This window comes from Tamandua tetradactyla, chromosome 4 (genome assembly GCF_023851605.1).
Source record: "Tamandua tetradactyla isolate mTamTet1 chromosome 4, mTamTet1.pri, whole genome shotgun sequence".
Taxonomy (NCBI): Eukaryota; Metazoa; Chordata; class Mammalia; order Pilosa; family Myrmecophagidae; genus Tamandua; species Tamandua tetradactyla.
This window is the reverse complement of record NC_135330.1, coordinates 10976579-11000491: the sequence shown is the minus strand read 5'-3', so window position 1 is coordinate 11000491 and position 23913 is coordinate 10976579. Positions and strand designations below refer to the sequence as shown.

At 54.9% G+C, this 23913-nt stretch overlaps 1 protein-coding gene across 3 annotated transcripts in view; it reads right to left on the bottom strand.

Moving 5' to 3' along the window:
• The window catches only part of KIRREL1 (kirre like nephrin family adhesion molecule 1), a 97074-nt gene that overhangs the window by 8292 nt on the left and 64869 nt on the right, over positions 1–23913 (bottom strand). The window contains exons 2-10 of one of the 3 annotated variants that reach the window (XM_077156568.1): positions 13145–13294; positions 11120–11269; positions 5606–5763; positions 3632–3782; positions 2551–2656; positions 2285–2433; positions 1972–2099; positions 1252–1426; positions 1071–1171 (exon numbers count right to left, since the gene is read on the bottom strand). In XM_077156568.1, coding sequence (XP_077012683.1) covers positions 1071–1171; positions 1252–1426; positions 1972–2099; positions 2285–2433; positions 2551–2656; positions 3632–3782; positions 5606–5763; positions 11120–11269; positions 13145–13294 — 1268 coding nt within the window. The remainder of the gene's footprint in view (positions 1–1070; positions 1172–1251; positions 1427–1971; positions 2100–2284; positions 2434–2550; positions 2657–3631; positions 3783–5605; positions 5764–11119; positions 11270–13144; positions 13295–23913) is intronic. The other 2 variants (XM_077156569.1, XM_077156570.1) reach the window with 2 other exon arrangements.

Below are 23913 nucleotides of genomic sequence, written 5' to 3'. Positions count from 1 at the left end.
ATCATCCTAGAGTCAAGAACTCGGGGTTCTAGTCCTGGCCCAGCCGCTGAGTCCCTGAGTGGCCTCTCTTCTGTCTGGGCCTCAGTTTCTGCCTCTGTAAATGAGTTGCACCAGGCCAGAGCTAGACAGTCCTCGAGATTCCTTCCAGATCTGGTAGCTGAGATTCTAACTAAAATGACAAGGTTAACTTTTAACCCACAGCTGATGCCACAGTGAATGCTCCTGGCTGGCTCTGGAGACCCATCTGCAGACTCTTAAAACAGTATCTCCCAGAGCCCTCCATCCCTGAGCTCCTGTCTGGGCATCCCCTTCCTGCATCCTCCCTCAGGGTAGAGGCCGGGGTGGGGTGGGGCTGGGGGGCAGCCGTCTGGCTCCCTTCCAGGGATCAGTCCTCCTCGATCTGCATGGAAAGCCCCCTGGGAGCCGAGCCTCCCGCTGCCCAGGCGGCCTGGTAATGAAGTGTCCCTGGGCAGCCCTGGAGTTAGCCAAATGGTCATTAAACGTGATGAGGGGTTTGACGGTTAATGGTCACGGAAGGAATTAATGGCTCGTGTTGTGGAGAAGAGGAGAAAGGAGGGAGGGGAACGGCGAGGAGGCTGGTGGAAGGAGGAAGGCAGGAAACGAGGGAGAAGAGTGGGACTGGATGGCAAAGAAGATGGAGGGGGCAGGAGGAAAGGGGACGAAGAAAAGAGGGAATGAGGAGAGGCAGGAAAAGATCAGGAGGCTGAAAGAAAGGGTGGGAGATGAGAGAAGAGAGAGCAAGAGCTTTGCCCAAGGGAATAGAGAGGAGTGCTAACAGGGAATTGAGTGCCAGGAGCCCTATCTGCTATTTCATTTCTGCTGCTACAATTACCCTATCCGGTAGGCACTGCTATCCCTGCTTTATGGATGAGAAAACTGTGGTTCAAAAAACCCAGCTGGTATGGGAAGAGCTGGGATTTAAGCAGGGAAAGGGATAGAAAGATGGAGGATGAGAGAGGTATGGAGAGGGGCTGGGGAAGTTGAAGAAGCAAAGCCAAAGGAAGAGGAGGCTGAGCAGGGCAGCCGGGCAGGGCCGGCCCAGCACTCACGATGCGGTCCGGGGGTGGCGTGCTCCCAATGAAACACTCCACCTTGCCTCCGTCACCCCTGACGGCATACTGCACCGCCTCGCTGGAGATAATGGGGGGCCCTGCAAGTAGGAAGATGTGGTCAGGGCCGCTGAGACCCCGCAGGGCCCGCCCTGTCCCCAGCCCCTCCCAGGCCGCTCACCGTTCACATAAAGTGGCACCTCCCGCTCAGCCACTCCAATGCGAGGCACAATGGCCCGGCAGGTGTAGGTGCCCGCGTCGGCCTGGGTCACTGACTTCAGCAGCAGTTGGTTGCTGTTACTCAGGACCTGGGCAGAGAGAGCAGCCTCGGGTGGGGAGCCAGGAGGCCGGGGCCCCTAGATCCATGGGGGCCCCCACATCGGAGGCATTGGAAAGAAAGCAGGGAGGACCACAAGTGAATTCCCAGAAGGGAAACGGGGTTCCCAAGTCTGCCTGGTCCATCCCCCTTCCTCTAAACCAGTCGACACTTAAACACACCAGCTCAGCAGGGGTGGGGGGCACAGAGAGTAGATAAAGGCTGGGACAATTTAGAGTGACCCACCCTGTGTCTTCTACTTTCCTACGTACCACTAATGCACTAGACCCCTCGCCACTGGGGCAGCCCCCCGCCAGGCCCTCTCCTCTTCCCTCCCTTGGATCCCATCCTGCTTCCCAAGCCTAGCTTATCTTGCCCCACCCAGTGCCTCTGGACCGGCCAGTGTCCGGGCAGGAGAGGTGGGAGATGAGATCAAGCACTGTCCTGCTCCAAATCTCAAGACCCTAGAAACACCCCAAGTTCAAACTTGAAATAATGCGGGCCCCCCGCCCTCCGCTCTACCCGACGATGGCCGCACCCCTCCCCCCCTCCCCCCGCATTCAGGACAGGCAGGGAGCGTCTTACCATGTTTGAGTCCTTTTTGGTCCAAGTGAGGGTGAGAGGCGGGTTCCCAACCCAGACACAGGTGAGGGTCACATCGGAGCCAATGTCCGTGGTGGTGGGTTTGGGGTCCACGACAATCCGGGGGGCAACTGAGAAGCGGGAGGCAGCTCGTTAGGGTCCCAGCCTCACTGGGGGTCAGCGCCCATCGGCGCTCTCTTCCTGCACCTGTGCGGCCACTCCTCATCTGCCCCGGCTCCATGGAGTCTGCCCCCCCTCCATCCCAGGCCTGTGGAACCCCTGCTCGTGGTCCCGTCCCTCCTGCCCGGCCACTCACAGTGGACGTTGACTAAAGTGCTGACATTGGTGCTCCCCACGTCGTTGTGGACCTCGCAGGACACAGGCTCCGTGAAGAAGGAATAATCCACATTCGTCTCGTAGCGGCTCTCTTGAGCATCTTCAATCAGGAAACCCCCCTTGGCCCACCTGGAGGGGGAGGCAACAGAGAAGGTGGTGAGATCGGGGCTGAGTCCTCTCACCTCCATCCGTGGACACTGTCCCCCCCACCTTTGTGGAATCCCCGGCCACTCCCAGTACTCTCACCTGTAGCCCAGGATCTCGGGGTTGGCCGTGGCCTGGCAGGTAAAGATGACCCGCTCGCCCTCCTGCACCGTCTGTGGCTCGATGGACAGGGTCACTGTTGGTGGGTCTGCGGGGGAAAGGGACCGGTGGTCAGGGCTCCTCCTGTTCTTGTGATGTCTTTTTCCCTCCCTGGCACAAACATCAGACCTCCCCACTCTAGGGGGCATCTGGCGATCATCTGGGGGTCTGAGGCTCCAGTAAACAAGCTGCCTTCCTCAGCTCCTCTCCCTGGGGCCTTCAGGGGGCCGCCTAGGGCAACTGCCAAGGACAGTTCTGAAGGGACAAATGACTCGGTGGTTCTAGTTACCCACTGAGGCCACTAGGCGCCAGTGTGAGTTCACTGGCTCGCTGAAAGGCGGAGGGGTGCAGGGACATTTCTCCACTGGCTGCCCACACCCGCCCCATCCCCCGGGCAGGGGAATTTATTGAGCACCTACTAGGTAGCAGATCCATGCTGGATACCCTTTACTATATCTCATCTATAGCTCAAATCCTTGAGGAGCGGCACAGGTCCACAATTCCTTACCTGAAAGACTTGGGGCCAGCTGTTTTTCAGAATCTGGAATTTTTCAAATTTTAGAAAGCCAATGCTCATATACTATGGCACACTCCCAGCAGGGCCCAGACAAGGTTAGTCATCACACACGTTCATATATTTGCAGTAAAACATATGATTTCACACTAAGCGGGATAAAGAAAGACTGCAAAGGACCTCTGTTCAGATTTTGCCACCAAGTCGGTTTTAGTGTGGACGTGTGGATGAGGGATGCTAGGCCTGCATTTTCCTTTCCACCCGTTTATGGAATTGGCCACAGAGGCTCAGAGAGATTAAATGCTCTGCCTAAAGTTGCCGACCTGACGCCATCACCGCTACCAGCCCTCAGTGCCCGTCGTGCAAACCCGGGCCTCGAGGCGGGTGGTCAGTGATGAGCCTTGGTCCAGAGCCTCTGGAGGATTCCCAGAGCTCTGCGCTCCTCCGGCTGCTGCCCGCGCCTCCCTCCCCGGCCCCGCCTGCCACCTCCTCCTGCCGGGCCCCACTCACGGTGCACGTCCAGCTCAATGGAGGTCTCCCTGCCACTCGGGATGGCCGCGTTCACGCTGCGGCAGGTGAAGACGCGCCCGATGTCCAGGTCGGTGGGGTTGATGAGCAGCTGGCTGACAGTGGTCTCCCGCTTCCCGTCCTTCAGCAACTCCTGAGGCAGGACAGGGTGGGGGACAAGGCAAGGTGAGAACCCCCTCCTGTACTGGCACAGTGCCCCCCTCGGAAGTGGGCTGGGGCTGGGGCTCAGCCCCCTGCCTGACCCCCAACCTCTTCCCCATGATTTTTTTTAAAACACAGAACTTTTCTAGAAATAGATATTTTGAAAAATCCACTCCACTCCCCCCCCCCACACACACACAAGATGCTAGCCTCTCATTTCTTCATTTTCTCCCACTTCTTCCTCGCCTGTGATGGAAAGGATATTATTACACCTTATTTTAAAGCCTCACCCAGATGTCTGGACGACTTCCCATCTAGGAGTTCTGTATCTGCAGGCTGCGTGTTCACAGAGCCATCTACAGATACGAGGTTGCCCTGTGCTCTACTCCCCAGTGAGGTTTCACCATCACAGGTTTTCCTGTCAAAGCCATTCAGGAAGGGCTTGGAATTGGGGCGTAAACACCGCGACTGCCGGCAAAGGCTGCAGGCCCCTCGTCGCCAACCCAGCTGATATCCGCCCCTCACCACTAGGGCAACTACCATCCTCGCCCCGATTTTGAGCCTCATTCCTGGGATTCTGAGTCCAGCTCAAGTCCCTCCTCTTCTGGAAGGTCTCTCTTGGCCAGGCCAGCCCCCACTGCCCCAGGCGCATCCAGCCTTGCCTTGTGAACACTGTGTGTGTGTTTGGGGGCTGGGTCTCTCCTTTGGGGCAGGAAAGGGGCACACTTGGTCCTTTGCACACTGGCTTGGTGGCATCTCACTTGGGGTCCCACGATATTAGGTCATCAGCACCCTCCAGCTGTTTTCCATATTGCAAAAAAAATGCCCAAGGGAGCCCGTTTATGAACCGGAGTAATTCTTCTGAAGTTTGACAGCAGCCCACGCGTCTTTGCTGGGCTGGAGCGGTAGCAGGCCAGTGCACTAGCACTGGTTCCCACATGCTGCTCAAAGCTCCAGAGTTTTTGATTGACATAAAAACATCTAATTTAGTTGCCAAAATATTTCAAAACATACAACCCTAGAGGAGAGAAATAATAGAGTTCTTGGTGGTGAAGTGTGAACCACCACTGAGGTCAAAGTGTCATCTGACTGGTGAAACCAAGGCCCAAAAGAAGTATTGTCCAAGGTTATGCGGAGTGCTAATGGCAGAGATAATACCGAAACACAGGCGAGCAGTCTCTCCCGACTCCGTGGGATGGACAGCTTACGGTACCTGACAAAGGGCTGTGTAGGAAGGAGCCCCAAATTGGAGATCTGGATTCTAATCCCAGCTCCACCATCAGCTTTGCGGTTTGACCCTGGCCAAATCACTTGATGTTTTTTTCTGCCATCGCTTTCTCATCTATAAAAGGTACACAGGCATCCTGCCTTGCCAGCCCCTTGGCTGTCAACTAGACACTAACTCAAGGCTGAAGCAAGGAGGGAGAGATTCTCACTTGCGAGAACACAGTCAGACCCAAGTGCAAACCCAGCTCTACCTCTTGCCAGCTGTGTGATCTTGAACAAATCACTCAACCTCTCTGACCACCCGTTTCCCCTTTTGTGAAATGAAAAGAAAGCCCACCTAGTGGACCTGCTGTGAAGATTAAGAAATACTATCCATAAAGTGCTGGGTTTACTGAAGGACACTATGAACCTAGGAATTTTCTTCTCTTCTCTGGTTCTTAGTCTTCCCAACTGAATGTTTACGGGTAGACCATATAAGCAGGTGCCTGCCCACGTTTGTGTCCCCTTGAGTCGGTGGTGGAGCCAATGTGATGGAGGAACAGGGACCTGGGAGTAGGCTGGAGCTGGGGCAGGGAGGCAGGGGCTCACCGTGCTAGCCACTGCACCCTCCTGCTGCGTCCCATCGCGGAACCAGATGATGGTGGCGGCGGGCTTGGCGTTGAAGGCTCGGCACGTGAGGTTGTGGGGGGTGCCTGCCTGCAGCAGAATCACAGGCCCTCCATCAATCCTGGTGTCCTCTGGGGGGACTGTGGTGGGGAGCAGAGCAAAGTCAGCCCAGGGTGGAGCCAGGGCCAAAGTCCTGCTCCAGGAGGCAGCTCCTGTCTTCTTCCTTGGCAGGACCACCTAACTTCTGCATCCACTGCTCCCGTGGTGGCTTCACCCTCATTTTTCATGGCTTTCCCCTCCCCCAGCAGTATTTCTTATCACCAGCACCATTTTCTGGTACCACAGCCCCCACTCCCTTGCTCCAGGCTGTATGCTACAGATGGGGGTTGTGGCCTCAAATTTGCAAAGGAATGGGCTGCCGGGGTTAGACTCCAGCCTGCACCACTGTGGGCTGGGTACAGAAAGGTGAGTCCTCCATGGAGATCCTTACATCCATCTTCTCCGTCTGCCTCTCTGCCCTGGGGCAGCCAGGTGGGCTGGCTTATTTTAGCAACCTCCCAAATAGACTTCTGGCCTCCCGTCCCTCTAGGCTCCAACCCATCTATCACTCAGCTGGTAGGTTATTTTCTTTAAAGCACAGGTAAAACTGTGCCACTCCTTGGCTCAAACACCTTCAATGCCTACCAACTGCCTTGAGCATGAGTTCCAAGCAGCACCTCAGCCTTCTGCGCAAACCCTACACTTTCTCACCTCCTTGTCTTGGCTTATGCTATTCTCTCCTTCTGACATGTCTTTTCCTTACAGCTTTTGTTGAAGGGCTACAGATTCTATTCAAATCCCAGCTACTGCAGAGACCTTCCTTGCCATCTATCCGCCTCCCCAGAATGGTCCTTTAGCTAGTTGCTCATAGGCCAGGGTAGTCTCATCTACCTTGTATTTGTGTTACTTAAAATGATTTTCCTCCCCAAACAAAATGGTGATCCCCTGGGAAAGCAGGGACCCCATTATCAGTGACATTGATATGGCCTCCAGTGCCTACAACATGGCAAGTCCATAGTGGGCTACGTGCTTAAGAAATGGAATTGACAGAGATGTCGGATGCAGGAAATGGTGGTGGAGAGAGGGGAGGGCTGTTCATCCTGTCTGATGCCCAGAGATCCCCAAAGGCTTCTAAATGCTAAAGAGAACGAGACTATAAATTCCCTGAGGGCAGGGATTGCTTCCTATTTTTTTTTTTCAAGGGCGCTACACCCCTATAAAACCTTTGGAGCATTTTCACTGTATTGACCTCTGAAGGAAATTGCCTCCCTACCTTTACCAATTATCTCACTAAATACATGAATAGCTGGGTGCTTGGAAATATATTTTGAAGCAGAAGTGGCTTCAAGAAATATTTTTGGTTTCTCTAATGAGTTTAGGTGCTAAAAGCATCTTCATTTTTGTCATTTGGGTCAGAATTTGGGGGCCAAGTCACAAGCTATTTTAAATCCCTTCTTAGCCAAATTATACTTGACTGAATTTTCATTTTCTTTCTTTTTTTTTTTTTTTTGCCCAGTCTTATTTATTTAGTTTATATTTCACAGGGCAAAAATTAACCTCCACCAAATTGGCAAATTGCTTTGTTAGCCAATATCTTCCTATTTACTCTTAATCCCTCAGCGTCTAACCCAGATGTTGGCTGATAGCGTGTCCTTGAGGATATCTGCTGAATTAACCAGTGAGTGAATGATGAGATAAGGGCAGAAGGAGTTCTACGAAAATCATTCTGGTCCACCCAGTGCTTATCAGGCTAGAAATCAGAAAGGGTTTTGTTCGTTTCTTGCTGGGAAAGACAAGACTCAAGAGGAGGTTTTCCAGAGGGAACCCTTGAGAGAAGAACTGAAAGGCCCATGGAGCCCACTGGTGGCTAGGGCTGCCCTGGGGTTTATAAAATGATGGCCTCCATGCTGAGCTTTCCAGCAGCAAGGAACCGCGTACAATCTGTCCCAGCATTCTGCTCCAGTTACGCATGCAATGCAGGGCGCCGTGGTAAGAAACGTAGGATAGCGGGTTTTTACAGTCAGGTTGTCCTGGTTGCAAATCCTGACACCTTTGTTTATCGGTTGTGTGATCCCCGGGGAGTCCCTCCCGATATGGAGTCTGTTTCTTCATCGGAGAAATAGCAAGGCCTAGTCAGATGGGGGGCTGTAATGTGTAGGGCTCGTGAGATAGGCACAATGTGTTACCTTTACTGCCCACACTAGAGCCAGCGGCACTCAGAACTCCTGGCTGGCAGATTATCCTGAATCCCCAGTGCGCCTTGCTTGCGGATGCACCCAGTTCCAACGTCAGATGGGTGCAGGTTTGGGTGTGAAGGTGGGAAGTAGCTTGAGAAGTAGAGGAAGGTGGAGAGAAAAGAAGCTGCCACTCAAGTCTCCTGGGTCTGTCTAGGGCCCCCTCAGGTCACACCTTGCTGCCTGATACCCAGCAAGAAGGTGCTGGTGGCAGAGGCCGTGCATGCACTTCTGCAGGAGAGGCGGTCATGCTCAGACAGCTTCTGGACTTTTTCCTCCTATTGACCCTCCCTTCCCCTGTAATGTTGACCCTGTTCCTTTTGTTCGGGCAAAGGCTGTGCATCTATCACCTCCGTCACCAGCCCACACTCCTCTCCCCACTCTCATGAGCCCATTGCAGTCCTGCTCATCTTGGACAAAGGAAAACAAGGCTATCGAGGTATTTGCTCAGCAGCAGTTACCAGAGGGCATGTGTCCGTGTGTGTGTGTGTGTGTGTGTGTGTGTGTGTGTGTGTGTTATGAACAAGATTCAATAATTTGTGACTTAAATTTGTAATATCAACATGTACATGCGTCTGCAGCCTCAGTTTCCTTCTTTGTAAAGTTGCAAAAATAGCATTGGCACCTACTACCCAGAGGTGTGATTGTGAAGGTGAAATGAGATCAAGGACGTGAAGCCAAGTGTAAACTGTAATGCGATCAACAGTAATTTTTAGCATTCATTGAATGCTCACGTACCTCAGCTAAAATGTGTATATGATTTCAGTTAATCCTTACCATGAAGAAAATTTCATTAATCCTTTCATGGTAAATATCATCACCCCCAATTTACAGATAAGGACCCGAGGCTCAGCGAGGCTAAGGAAATGTGCTCGGAGACATGAGTGAGTTAAATGGCAGAGCTGGGATCTGGCCGAGGCCCGTGGAGCCCACAGCCCAGGCGCATCCCTGCTGCACTTGGGTTGTTATCCTCATGAGTGAGGAGTGTCTGGAGACCTGCAGACCTTCTAAAGCCCTGCCGATAGTTAGAACAAAGCCTGTGGGATAAGCAGGAGGGGGTGTGGGACATGGCCTGCCTTCTTATGACCTGCCTGTGGTTGCAGATGGCAGGGAGTGTGAAAGCTCAGGAGAAAGAGGCAAGGAGGGGAAAGGAGCAACCAGACTAACCATCCCTGCCTCCCTCTCAGCTTCCTCACCTTTGAAGCCTCTCCTTGCTCCCTGATCTATCCACATACCCTGGACAAGCTAGGAAGGTTTACATCCTCAACACTGATTATGTCCTCTAAACAAGCCAGTCAGCTCCCCCACTCATGTGGCTCTTTCCTCACTGACCTGCAGGCTTTTCAACAAGGCATCCCCCCCATCATATTCTCTTCCAGGAAGCCTTCCTTGATTGATCCAAGCCACTGGATACCACTATAAGTCCTGTTCTCTCAATACTTGGGGCACATTTAACCTTCTTTTAGTTTCTTCATCTGTCTTTATGCTGGGAGAGGGGAGGGTAGAGAAGAGTATCCCTTCCCTAGAACGGGAGTTCTCTAAGGCAGAAGCAGCCACTTTCTGGGGACCAAAGCAGAGGCAGTTTGGGAGAGAAAATAAAAAACAGAGGGAGAAGTTCTCCTAATGATCTCATGTTGTTTCTGGAATGCGTGGTCCAGCATGGGGACCCACACGTACTCCAACAAGGGGGGAAAGACGGTGTCTCGGCATCCTTGCTCACCCCTGGCAGTCAACAAATTCTTGCTCTCCAACCTCAATCCCACTCCTTGCTAATTCTCATTTTTGTCTTCACTAGAGTGGAAAAGCAAATCATCCACCAGCCTTGAATCCTGATCTTCCCAGGCCTTTACATCCCAGGAAATCAGTTGCTGGGTTCCTCTGGTTCTCACTTATTGTGACAACCTTCACAGTTTACAGCTCCCTGTGGAGAGAGCAGCAAAGCGGCAGTTGCTAAGAAAAGGCTGGCATCATTAGGGCATTTTACCAGTGAGGAAGCTGATGCTCAGAGGTTGTGAGGCCTTCAGGGTCAGGTTGCCCAAACGGTCAAGGTGCACCCATGCCCAGGCCCCCCATGCCCTGTCCAGGGCCCCCCACTGCACCAGCAGGACTTGGCACATGTCCTCACAGCCCCACCCGACCTTCCTTGTTCTCCAGGCTCACTCATCTCTCCTTTCTCCCATCTGTCCCGGGATATTCACCTCTGCCATGGTTTCAGGGTAGAGGGAGGGATCATGGAGGGAGCAGGGGTCAAACAGAGGCAGGAAAAAAGGAAAGGTCAGCACCAGTGACAGGAGGGGAGAGAGAGGGTCACAGCCGATGACACAGCGAGAAGCAACATGGCTTGAGAAAGACAGAAAGACTGATGGCGCCAGAGGCGCAGTGCGAGAGGCATGAGAGGGAGACGGGGGATCTGAAAGGGGTCGGAGGGTGCGGGGCAGGCCAGAGCTGGCCTCATTCCTTTACCATGTGCAGGAGAGAGTCCCCTCGTTATGCAGATGGCTTTGGGTGTTACAGAAGAGGGACACTGGCTCGTCCCCCAGTGGGTGGCTGCCGGGAGCACAGCTTCCAAGAGACACGTCTTCCTACAGCCGCTGGCCGCAGCCAGCACCTTGGCGGCCCCTGCTCCCCAATTCTCAGCCCTCAAGACCCAATCCTTCCAGTTTTGCTCCCCTGTTCCCTGAAGAGGTCTTGAGGTGGATTTCAGGAGGAGGGGCGAGCGCTGAGGGGGAAGGGGGCGGCCCGGTGTGGGGGGACCGCTGGCGTTAGGAGGAGAAGGAGCACCAAGGGTGGTGTCTCTGGGGCTCTGATGCTGCTGAGAGGGAGGGAAATGGGGAATCTCCCCCATGGACAAGCCTGCCTGCCACGAGGGGCCGGGCAAGGGGTTCGGGTTCTCGGTGCTCCTAGTGCTCCACCACTCTTTTGGGGAAAGGCCTCATCTCGCCTGGGCACAGGCTGGTGCAAAGAGGAGGCTGGACCGTGCCCTGCCACCCGTCAGGCCGGCGGCTGCCTCATTCTGCTCTCCTCTACCGGGACTTGGCTTCTGAAGACAGTGAAAGAAGGAAATGGAGAGGAGAAAACAGGGAGATGGTGGGGACAGGGAGAAGAGGAAGAGGCTGGGATAGTAAAGGGGGAATTGGAGAGGGGCAGGGACCGCCAGGAGACGGTGGGGAGGGGCCCCAGCGGCATGGGGGGCAGCAAGGGGTGCGGGTGGGGGTTGCATTACTCAGCACGGTGAGTTTCGCTCGCCGGGATCGCAGGGCAGCCTCCGTGGCCTGGCACTCATAGGAGGCATCGTCGGAGAGCTCCGCGGCCGTGATCTCCAGGTTGTACTGCCCAGCGTCGGCAGAGCCCACCACGCGGTACCGCGGCCAGGCTGCGGAAACAGAAAGGAGGCCCAGGCAAGGCCTCAACCTAGGAGCCCGGGCACCTGCCCCAGGGGTCCACCCTGACCCCACGTCTCCTCCTCAGGTCGGCGTCCACCGTGGGTCCCCCACAAGCACCCCTCCTGGCTCCTCTCCGGGGGTGCCACCAGCAGCTGCCGACCACATGGAAACCCTGTCACAGTCCCACACGGTGCGGCTGGGAGCCAGAAAGCAGGGGGAGGGGGAGGGGCAGGGGCGGGGTGGAAGGGGGATGAACAGGAGCAGATGAAATCTCCGAAGCTGTTTGCAGACAAATGTCTCTCATAATAATAGGAAAGAAAGAAAAAAAAAAAAAAGGCAGAGAGCGGGGAGAGGCAGAGAGGGAGGGCGGGCATGTGGGCGCGAGGAAATATAGGGCATCTCAGCAGAGGCAGGAGCTCACTGGGGACGCTTCTGCGGGGCTTGAAAAGCAGAGAGTAGCCCCACAGCAAGCCTGGGGTTTCTCCCCAAACACCGTGGGCGGATGGATGGGCACGGCCCATGGAGGGACCTTGGAGGGAGCCCCGAGGAAGCGGCCTGGCTCCCTGCAGAGGCTGGGCTGACAGCCTCGGGGCCTCTGTCCTGTCCCATCCGGCCTCTCTTCCCCTCCATCCTCCAGGCTCTAGGCTCACCTCCTCACACTTCGTAGCCCTCCTCTCTCACATTCCCCTCCATCAGCTCCCTCCCGTTATCTCCTACTGTCAGAGGCTATTGATTCTTCTCACTCCATAACTATCGATCCTCTCTCTCCCTCTCCCTCCCTTTCTTTCTCTTTCAACTTTCAATCATCAATAGATCCACCGGACCCCTCTCTTTCCTTTATATGGATTGCTCTACACAGACAAATTTCCCCCACCTGCCTTAACACACGGAACAGAACCTACAGCAAATAATCTCATCCGCCTGGACAATAATAATAAAAATGAAATCAGGCGCACACACACACACACACACACACACACACAGCCTCCCATACTCCCATACTCAGACCATCACAATGCTTTACAGCTAACACTGTGCTTTCACAAAGCACCTCCTCTCAACTGGTTCAGGGCTCACGATCACACCCTCAGGCAGGCGGCCGGGGCCTGGGACGGCTGTGCCTATTTCACAGATGAGCAAACAGAGGCCCACAGGGGGCGCGTCCTTCTTCCTGTCACCCAGCTGGTCGGGGGCGGAGGCAGGGCTCGAACCAGGTGCCCCAACGGCTCATCCACTCTCCCAGGGGCCCTTCCAAAAGTATCTTTACTTGTTTTAGAATACAGGCGGTAGGACGGTTGTTGTTTTGTTTTGTTTCTCTTACTGACTCATTTGCTTCGGCACTGGCTACACAGTCAGTGCTTAATAAAGGCTCCTTGAATGAGATAAAGAAGAGCCCTTGGGCTGATGTTAAAGTGAGTTTTGGGCCTCTGAGCAGACCTCACCTGGGCAGGAGGGGGGAGAGCGGCTGGAGCAAAGCCAGCCTGGCATAAATCGCTTCCGGCGATAGGGTCGGGGTTGCCTGTGTCTCCCTGAGCCCCTCCCACTCCAGGAGGGTGCAGGGCATCCCGGCATCCCGGCATCCCCGGCTTTGCCTCTGACTGCGTTTTGCACCTCTCCCAGCATCTGTCTGTCTCAAGCTCTGCTACGTAAAGGTCTTGTGTTCTCGTGACCTTCTTCCGTCAGCGCCAGGAGGGAAGGAAGAGAGACGAACCCAAATGCAAATGGCAAGGGGAGGGCAGAGCGCCAGCCAAGCCTGGAATATGGAGAGGTGATCTGATGAGGAAGCCAGGGGACCGGAGCCCCCGAGCCCGTGCTGGGGGTGGGGACAGAGACGGGGCAGTCCGGACACTGTGCAGCCCACTCACCTTTGAGGCCCTGCCCCATGCCCAGAGCCAGCCCGTCCTTGGTCCATTGCACGATCCCCGAGTAGTTGAGCAGCACGCAGGGGAGCACGGCTCGCTGTCCGGCCACCACAGTCTGGTCCGCTGGCTCCTGGCTGAAGCGGGTCTGGGTCCCTGGCAGAGCCAAAGCCGGCGCTGGGTGAGGACCTGGGCTCCGCAGGAGGCTGCCCCTCCCACCCTGCCTCAGGCCTCAGGGAGAGAGTCCAAGGCTGGGCAAGTCCACTCTCGCCCCGCCCCACCTCAGCGCCAGCTCCCCCTCAGGGTGTCTTGTGCTCACCCTTAGTTCCTTTCTCCCTCCGTGGCCCACGGGAATGGGTTTCAGGAGCTCGAGTGCTCAGAGATCATAGGAAGTGTTGCAGTGCTTGTTACAGAAAGGCCCTAGAGACTGGTCCGGTCTGACCCCTCATTTTACAGATGAGGACACTAATCTCCAGGGAGCTGAGAAAGTTACTCACAGGCGCCTGGTGAGTTACCGGCAGAGCTGGGATTAGAACCCAAGTCTCTGCACTCCCACTTCCAGGGCTGTTCTGCTATGACCAAGCTGTCAAGCCCCAATCCGCTTGCTAATGGGTGGTGTGTACGTAACTGAGAACAAGGACTGCCACAAAGACTGCTGCTGACATTGGTGCTTTCACAGTGCTTCTCAATTCTCAGGACTTGGGCTCCTACTTGAGGCATGTATCATAGGAGCTAACACACAATTATGCCCATACGATGCCCCTTGAATGCATCCAGCCGGTGCATAATGGTGGACACTGTGGGCAGGCATGTCTATGGTCTGTGTGCCACACACACATACACACACGCCAGGAAGTTTCCAAGGTGGGAGGGTGTACCCCAAACAAAGTAGCTCGGGACCCATTGCTTGGCACACTTGCCCTGCTCTGTGTCTGGCCCTGGCTCCCAAGAGCCAGGGGACAGGCACACAACTGCACATGCTCAACCTCCCATGCCCTGGGAGCTCAGAGGCAATGTGACTTTTGTCCCACTACCCCTCTGGCGGGTGCTACACATGGCTGCCCGGCTGGCAGCTCGGCCGGGAGCATTTGATTAGAGAACTGCAGAGTAATTGCCTTTAATTGTGGAGCCTAAATGGAGCAGGGAATTGGATTGTGGGTTTCTTCTCTCCCACTGCTCCCATCCGCCCCCTCCCCACCAGCACTGGTTGGCCCACTAGTGGGGCCAGGTCTGGGCACTGAGCAGAACCTCCAACTGTTACAGGATTTGCGAGCATCAGCTTCCTTTGCTGGGCTCTGGGTGAGGGAAGAAGAAGTGGAGTGGTCTGTAAAGGGAGAGAGCTGTCTTACCACTGTAAACAAAAATCAGCTTTCCCCTGAACTCAGGTGACTCCTCCCTCTTCTTCTCCTCCCCAGCCCCCACCCAAGTCTCTGCATAAGCCACAGGCCCCAAATCCAGTTCTTTCCAAACCCAGCTCTCTATAATTTCTCTGCTCTGCCATCACTCCTGTGTGTAGCAAGTGTAACTCATCCCTCTCCATTCCAAGATCTCTACAACCTACTGTCATCCTTTCCAGTCTCCTTTTGTCTCCTCCAACCCTATTTCTCCCCCTTTTTCCAAAATCCCCCTTTTCCAGGAAGGCCCCCTGGATTGATCTCTTAGCTCCTTCGATGAATACAGCTCACACTACCACTCAGCCCTGCTGCCACAGCTCAAGCCACTGGACCATCTGTCCCCAAATATCAGGGTCTGTTCCCATGTGTTGTAAGGAGGGGGCTGCTGGTGGGTGAAGGTGCTTGCCCTATCTGTTCCACCAGAAAGGAAAACTCTCCTCCAAGGCTCAGGCCATGCCACCTCCTTCCTGTGAATCTCCCTCTATACCTAACATCCACATTGATTGCTGCACACAAAGGGGACTGAGAAACAGAGAGCAGGGCCCAGAATATGATTTAATCCCACGAAGCAGCCTCTTTATTTTTTGTTAAGCATATGCAAATCCAGCTCTTTGGATCTGCAGTAAGTTAGAAACAAGACACCCCTCCCATACCCCAAAAGCGGCATCCCAACTCTGCTGACTTCCCAGCCACATCCTCTAAAGAAGGAAAGGTTCACCCATACTTGGAGGATTAGGGTGGCAGGTGCTGAGATCTTGGGGGAGGGGGTGGGTCAGGTGAGCAGCCAGTATTATTAATTCTGGCATTGCCCTCATTATTATTCAAATTTATTCATATTCTTGCGCATTTCTCCAGTGCCGCTACATGCTGCAAACTCTCCACACTCACGTTTCTCCTTCCCACAGCCCCCAGAGTCCAAGTCAAGGGCTTGGTAGTGGGGTGGCCAGTGAGCCCTGGCGCAGAGAGAGAATTTATATTCATAGCTCGAGAGTTTCCTGCATGGAGCCCGGTCTGTGGGTGAAGGCTCCAGAGGACAGTCAGCAGCTGGTTCTCTCCGCTCAGCAGGAGGAGGAGGCTGCCCTGTGGCAGGTCAGAGGTGGGAAGCCCCTTGGAGTCAGGAGATGGGGACCTGGTTGGGGTGCGGAGCCGTGTGACCCTGGGCAGGTCCTTTCCCGTGTCTGGGTCTTTGCTCACCTGTACCATGACACATCTGGCCTAAGGACTACAAAGATACCTTCATCTCTAATCCTGAGAGCACAGGTTTAGGAGACAGACTGAGATTTACATTGTGCCTCTGCCATCTCCTAAGTGTGCGACCCCGGCCGAGTTACTCGCTGCGCCTCACCTTCCTCATCGGTAAACCGGGGAGCGATAACGCCTGCCTCTTGGACGGTTGTGTGTGTTAAATGAAACTGTGGGGATGTGCTGGTGCCTTACCCTGAGAGGTAGCTCTGATCGTTCTTTACCTTGGACACTTAAACAACTCAGAAAACTGAGCAGGGACGTGAGACAGAAGACGGCATCTGTCTTCCTGGGGCTTTTAAAGCAAAATTTCCTTTTGGCTTAGGTCTGGTTAAGGCAGTTTAGCCTGGAGACAGGGGCTGGCAGCAGTGGCCCCCCAGAGTCCCGAGGGGAATGGAAATAATGTGCATCTTGGGAGTCAAACGCGACGGAAAGGCAGCCCAGACCCTGAGCCTGTCAAAAGTCACGGGCAATGTTTTGTGCCCCCTACACAGCCCTTGAAGCCAAGACGTCATCCTAGGCAGAGTCCAGATGCTCTCAGGTTGTCCCACGCTGGCTCATGATTAGGGGAGACCCTCAAGTCTGCCCTCGCCAAGTCCTGTTCCCCTGACTCTGTGGACGCCAGGCCCTTGGTGCACTCTCCCCGGTGGCACGTCCCTCCCTTCGCCGTCCGCAGGACCCAAATAGCCACCTCCTCTGAGAAATCGTCCGTCACTAGTCCCCATGTCTCCGAGCCCCTTGTACTCGCTTCTCACCTCTGCCGTGGTGTGGCCGCCCTGCCCCGCCCTGCCCAGTAGAACTCTGGGAGCTGGCCTGGGTCACTCATCGCTCTCGCCCCCTCTCCTCGCACAGGGCCCAGAGGCCCGGCGCACAGCAGGCGCTCTGAATAAGTGTGCTGACTGGTGGAGTGAGAGGGAGCAAATGCCCAAGGTTAGGGTCCCGCCTCGTGAAACACCCGTGGAGAAAAGGAGGCAGGGCGCAGTCCTTGGGACCCGGTCAGGCTCACAGAGCCCAGCAGAGCAGGACGTTACCAGGACACCAGGACGGAATCCTCATTTCTGGGAGGGGACAGTGCCGGGGAGCAGGGAGCGGAGCCTGTCCTAGAACACTCCCTGGAACAGAGCTGGGAAGGGAGGCGATGCGTGGGGCGGTGGTGGAGGCGATGCGTGGGGCGGTGGTGGAGGCGTGGTGGCCACCTGTGGGGGGAGCTCAGGGAAAAGCCCCGAAAGCAGGCAACAAAGTACACAGTAGCTCCGTTTGGCGGGGAGAGTGGAGGTGCTGATGGAGTAAGGAGGTAACTGGTATGTCCTGAGTGCCAGAACAGGCCAAGAACCCAGTACCAGGGTCCTACCAGTGGGCTGCCCCAGCGCCAAGGCACACAGAGCTGGGGGGCCCGGCCCCATCCCGACTGCTGTGCGGCTTCCGGAAAATAAACCAGCGCCACACAGAAACGCAGAGAGCCCCTGCAGGGTGGGCGCATGGGTCTCTGGGGACGCCAGGTGGGAGGGGACTCAGGAAGGGCCTGTCCACACTCAGAAAGTGAAAACAGACCAGCCTCCCAGGCAGAGATAAGCGGCCTCGCCTGGCAGCGCCAGTCTGGGCAGGCTTGATCCGGTGTGCGTGTCTTTAAATGAAGCCCCACCTGCTTTGATTTCTCTCCCTCCCTGTCTTCAGACACCATCCCAGATGTGGCGAACTCTTAAACAGCCACGCAAAGACAGGCAGAGAAAAACTGAGCCCGGGCGCACGTACACGCGCCCCGAGGGGGGCCGGCCGGGTGCAAATGACGCCGAGAGACAGAGACAAAGACAGACACCCACACAGGCAGGCGGGCGGTGGAGGAGAAAACTGAGAAGTGAGGGACGAGGAGAAGGGAAGGGGCGAGCTCGGCTAGAAAGAGACCCAGATGGAAAAGACAAAGGCCAGAGGCAGACGGAGATGCAAGGAGAAACGCGCCAGGGAAGACAGCAAGACGGACGCCGACGGAGTCACCGAGACCCAGGCTAAAGCAGAAAAGAAGGGAAGCTGAGAGCTGGAGAGTCACAGAGTGCTGGAGACCTCTGAGAGTCACAGAGAGCTGGAGACCAGAAAAAGCCAAGGAGAGCTAGGCAGGGGCAGTGCGGATGAGTGTGTGTTGGGGAGAGGCTTCCTGGCCCACTGTGTGAGACCTGGGGGTCCTCAGGCTCTAGATGCTTCTGCGGTGTTGGCACCCCCATCTTTCCCACCAGACTAGAACATTCCTAGGAGGCTCAGCCGGGGTTTGCAGGCAGGTAAAAAGGTAATTGTATGGTTGGGGAGCTCAGAAGGGTGCAAAGGTCCGTGGAGAAATTTGCAGTACAAGAGGACTCCTTAGGGGACGGGGTGCTGAGCTAGAGGGAAGCCCTGATTTCCCACCAGATCCCCTCTGCCCGTCCCCCAGACTGTTTTCCTCTCAGGTTAACCCACAGCCCTTGCCACCCCCACCCACATAACCGAGAGCGCCTCTATCCTTAGTCTTGGAGTAGTTTCCTCCCCTATTCTTCTCCTGCATTGTTTAGGTTTCTGGTTATAGCACTTATCACAGCCTGCCTTGTATTAAAAGTTACTCATGTGTGTCTGTGTCTCTGCCTCTCCCACTCTCCTGGGAGCCCCTGGAGAACAGAGACGCTTTGATTTACCTTTCTTGTCCCTTCAGTCCCAACAATGTTCCCTGATAATAATAACCACCAATTATAAAAGGTCAGCTGGTTCCAGGCACTAGGGCAGATGCTTTATATACATTGTTTCTAGCATCATAACCCACTACGCAGTGACGGTGACAATCTCCATTTTATAGAAAAGCGAGATAAGGCGTAGAATGCTTGGGTGGCAGCCATTAAGCTGCAAAGATGGGATTTGAACTCAGGTCTTTCAGGCTCCAGAGTTTGCACTCTTGGCACTATGCCACACCGTTAGAGCATCCGAGAAGTGTCTCCAAAAGGAACTGGACTCTTGACCCCTGTCCCGAAGAGAACCGTTGGTACCCCTTAGCTCTGCACCCATCTGCCACTTCCGAACTCCGCTTTATGCCCCAAACTTCCATCTTAATACTGTACGCCGCCTGGGAGGGCAGTGGCCCTCGGACTGGGCCTGGCCAGTCCCCTGTAGCCTGATGTAAGCCTCCCTACGAGCGCCTGGACAGAAGAGGGATTCTCAGAGTTGCAACGACTGTCACCTGCATCCACAGAGGTTTAAGCTATTTGCAAAACGTCAGCCTTCAAGCCGCCACCGTCTGCCAGTAGGAGTTACAGTAATGACATATAGTTTGTTTATAAAGTGCCAGTCACTGTGCTAAGCACGCCACCGATATTATTTCCCTTAGTCTATACAACAAACCAACGAGGTAGGTACAATTATGATCTCTGAGATGGAAACTAAGGCTCAGAGAGACTGAGCAACTTCCTTCCCATCACACAGCTAGCACGTTTTGGAGCCAGTAAGCAAAGTGAGGAAACAGAACACCCGGCTTCCCCTGCGATGCCATCTCAATAGTCTGCTACTGCTGTCTTCCCTCTCCTATCCACCTCCTGGACCTGCCACCTCAAGCTCTGGCCACTGTGCAAACCTGTCCTCAGTGGCCTCTCCACCTCCCCCGTCCCCTTCATCTGGGACACTCTCTCCTCATCTCAGCCCATCCCACCTCTCCTTCTGATCCCTGAGCTTCCTGGGGTGACATTGCCTTCCAGTTCTGTTCTCCAACTCTGTCTTCCACTCTCATCCCAGCACTGGAGTTCAGAGCTAGACCAGAAGAGATCACCTGCCCCAGTGCCTGTGCATGAACACCTTTCCCATCCCTGCTGGGCCTGGCCCCGGGGTAGGGGCCATGCTCCCCAAAAAGGTTTGGGGAGGAGAAAGAGGTAGAGTCCCATTTTGGTGAGTGGACCTCTAAGTCTCCTGGAGAGAGGCAGGAAATGCATAGGGGTCCCCACACCCATCGGTATAATCCCTGTGGGCACAGAGGTACCATTGCACACACACACAGGCACACTGGCACACACTCACCTCTTGCACCTTTGCATTCATGCACGTATTCTGGCACCCCATGGGCACCTACCTGTTCCCAGCACCCTGCCTGCTAGCCCAGCCTGAACCAGAGAGGAATGGGGCCACGCATGCGAGAAGCCAGGGAAGGCAGGCAGCAGCAACGGGGGCAGTGAAGCCAGGCCCAGTCTCCCAGGATTTATCAAACAGGCAGTAATGAAACCCCTGGGCCGGAGCACCAGTTCCCCTGCTCTTCACTCCAGATTATGCTGCTGGTTCAAAGGGAAGCCTTTGATTCGCACCGACAGCTCTCAGATGGAACTAAATCTCTCCACATTCTACTCCTCTTCCTGCAGCTCCCCCTCCCTCTCTGCTCTCACATCTTCGCTCCTTCTCTCTCTCCCCCTCCAATTTTTTCTTCCCCCACCCAAACCGTTCTCTTCTTGTAACAGCCAGAGAGACCCCTTCACGATGGATTCCGTCACCGTGAAAAAAAGGATTTCGGTCCTCTGGGCTGGGCCAGCCGAGGGGAAAGGAGAGAAGAAAGGGAGAGAGCTGTACTTTTGATAAAGGGGGTAAGAAAGCAGGGGAAGAGGGAGGAAGGGAGGGAGGGCGGAAGGGGGAGGAGAGGAGGGCTGGGCTGGGGCTTGGCAGAGGCCAGATGAGCAGAGAAAGACAGAAGCCCAGGCCGGGCTGCCCCCCCTGGCCGGGCACCAGGAAGTGGCCTGGGTCTGCTGATTTCTGCCGAATACAGAGCCCAGCCCAGAACCCAAGAGCGTCACATTTTGACGTGGCTTGAGAGGCCGCAGTCCCCTCCTTTGACAAATGAGAAATCAAGGGTCAGAAAATCCGGTCGACTTGCTCACGGTGCGTCGGCAGTCTCAGAGGCACGGCTAAGACCAGGTCCCCGGTGAAATGGATGCCAGGAGGAGTCCGAAATGACACACTGCATCCCCCAAAGACAAGCTCTCAACAATTTAATGACTACTATCATCCCCTCTCTCCTGAGCCACCACCATTTAGCCTATCCAAGCACATTGGCTTCATTTCACAGCGTGATGTGAAAAACATATGGCGAACGCAGGGCTCTCAGACGCCAGGACTCAACTGACCGACCGTCCCCACCTTCCCAGTCGTGGTCCTTCCTCATCTTAGGAAACTCCAGGCAGCAGAACCAGCGTCTCCCTTCTCTGCGTCGCCACTCCCAGCCCCCCAACCTGAAATCTATCTGCAAGGCTGGGGGTAGGGTCAGGACAGCCAGAGGGGACTGTTTCCAGGGACCAGATGGGATTTTCCAAGCGGCTGGGATCTGGCCTGACTGCCTTGCACCTGAGCAGACCACCGAGGCCAGCTGCAGGCCCCGGCTGGTGTGCGTGGGAATGGCGAGCAGAGGTTTGGGTCGGGCCCGTCTGAGGCAGGAGCAGAGCCCTGATAGAGGCAAAGGGAACGAGCCGAGAGCGGTTTGCCTGGCACGGCCCCACCAGTGAGGGACAGAGACACCCAGGCCCAAAAGTCAGGAGATGCAGGCTTACCCGCTCCTGGCTTTGCCACCAACCAGCTGTGTGACGCTGGGGAAGTCACTTCCCTTATCTGGGTCTCTGTTTCCTCAAACGTTAAAGAGAAAGAGGTGAATCACTAACTCGGTTCCCAAGGGCCTTTCCAGCTCTGCTGCTCTAAGAGTCTGCTCCCTGCCTCCTGCTTTCCTGGGGCCTCAACCAGATCTTGCAGACACTCTAAGCACTCAGCTCTGTATCCAGGAATTCTCAGATTGGGATACTTGGGACCCATCCCAGCATTCCCTTAAGGGCAGAGGTATAGAGGGAGGTCGTGATATAGAGTGGCTAAGAGGCCCAGCATAGGGGAAGAGAGGCTATTTGTTTGTTTTCCCCTAACCCTGAATTCCTTACACCCCTTTCTAGTAAGTAGGTTCACAGTGGGAAGGATGGAGGAGAGAGGGCAGGCCTTTCTGGGTCCCTGAATTGACCTGCCAGCCCATAAGCCCTCACAAGGACTTTGAGCTCCCAAGTTGAAAAAGACTGGCAGGTGCAGCTGGAAACACTTCCACCCCACCCCACCTGGACCTCCAGTTCCCGCTGCCCTGCCAGCTCAGAGGCACCTGGGCCAGATTTGAGCTGACAACTCTATGCAAATGTGCCCTGGCAGGGGACCCACGAAGGTTTTATGGGAAGGACAATGGCATGGTGAGCCCAAGTGTCAGTGGCTACAGCCGGTATGACAGGCAGGAGTAGAAAGGAGGGGTAGGCAGGGCAGGTGGATGGCTCTGCTGAAAAACTGAATTTCAATGTGGCTTCAGTGGATAAGGGAAGGGAGCCAGAAAAAGGAGGCAGGTGGCAGGCAAGGACTTAGCTCAGATGGGAGACAGAGGCTAAGAGGAGAGCGAAAGATGGAGAGGGAAGGAGGAGGAGAGGCAGAAGCCAGGACAGCCAGAGCCAGAGAAAGCGAGAAGATATGAGGCACCAAGGCTCCCCCACCTTGAACCTGTTCCCTCCCCCAGCAACCTGCAGAGGCAAGAAGCAAAAGGGTGGGGTCCAGACACCTGCGTTTCTAGTAGTCCCTGAGTCCACAGAGTGGTGGGAAGAGAAACAGAGTTACAGGACACTGAGGAATATATTTCAGCATGCAAAGGCAAAGCGAGAATAGAGAAAAGGACCACAGACAGAAAATAGAGAGCAAAGGTGAAAGTTCATGGAAGAGAGGGTGAGAACGAGATGTAGAAGATTGTTCAGGGAAGGGATGGGAAAGGAAGGGAAGGGCAGAAGAAGCTGAGGTAACACTATGGTATGAAAGAGACAGAACAAGACAAAGAGACAAGACAAGGGAAGAGAGGAAAATTAAATTAGAAAGAGAACCTGACGGTTAGCACTGGAAAAGGTCTCGGTAATCATGAATCCAAAAACCCTTTATTTTGAAGAAACTGAGGGCCAGCCAGGGAGTGAGGTAGTTTGTTGGTTTGTCTGGGGGGAAGGCACCTCTCCAAATTGCTAGCCGCTTCTGAGCCAGGCTCTGAATTCCAGAAGGTTCCCTCTCCAGAGGCAGGATGCTCTCTCTAACAGGAGGGGTGGGGAGGCTCTACCTGGAAACACTTCTTCCCTAAAAGGGAGGGGACAGGTGGTGGGGAGAGAGGAGGTGGGAAGATGGCTCAAAAAAAAAAAAAAGAAAGAAAAGCAGGACTTAAGGGAAAAAAAAATAATGAGATCATCTGGGAGAGGAAAATGAGACTGAAGATGAGAAGGACACAGAAGCAAAAGGAAAGAAATTGGAGCCTGCGGGGTGGGGGGCAGCGCAGGCCTGGGGGGAGGTCTGGGGTGGATTACCGCTCTCTGGCCTCAGCTGAAGGTCTTGAGCACTGAGGTCAAAGAAAAGGAGTGAAATCCTTGAGAAATGGAAGGCATTTCTGAAAGGATTAGGCAAGGAATGGGAGGAGTGGAGACTGAGGCGGGCTGTCTCTGAGGCAATTCAGAAGGCCACTGAGACCCTGGGTCCCTCCCCACACACCAAAACTGCCACCAATCACCTCTTCCAGCAAATGCCCTCAAGGGGCTAGCTAATCGGTACTGGGCCCTGGGCAGCAGTGTGCCCTCTGCTTGGGAAGCCAGCCGGTCCCTGCCCCAACTCCTTGCCACCTTGCCTTTGCCTGGACACACAGTAAGTTCTTCCTGGGGTCTAACCCCATTCCTTCCTCTTACATTAAAGATCCTTCTCCCTGGTCCCTCCCCCATGGAAATGGGCATTGTGCCTCCCTACAGGTTCCATGATTTAGGGGAGTGGAAATTCTGCTCTGAAAGTCTCCTTCTGCCAGCTTTAACATTCTTAGTCACCACTGTTGTGAATATAACTTCAAAGGACAATCTGAGAGTAGCCAGAACGATCGCCCTGAGTCCCAGCAGCAGGCTGCAAGCCCAGGAAGAAATGCAGGCTGGTCCCCAGATCTCTCCACAGAGGTCTCCTGGCACTTTTAGGAATAGTCTGGAACAGCCTCGATGCTGAGAAACCCAGAAACTTGAGGACTGGAGTAGCAGTAAGAAAGGTATTCTTTTCTTCACCCTGAAACCAGCAGAGCCAGGAGAAGCCAGGGCTTCAGATATCAGACAGGTGTGATTAAGGACTCTTCTCTATTTC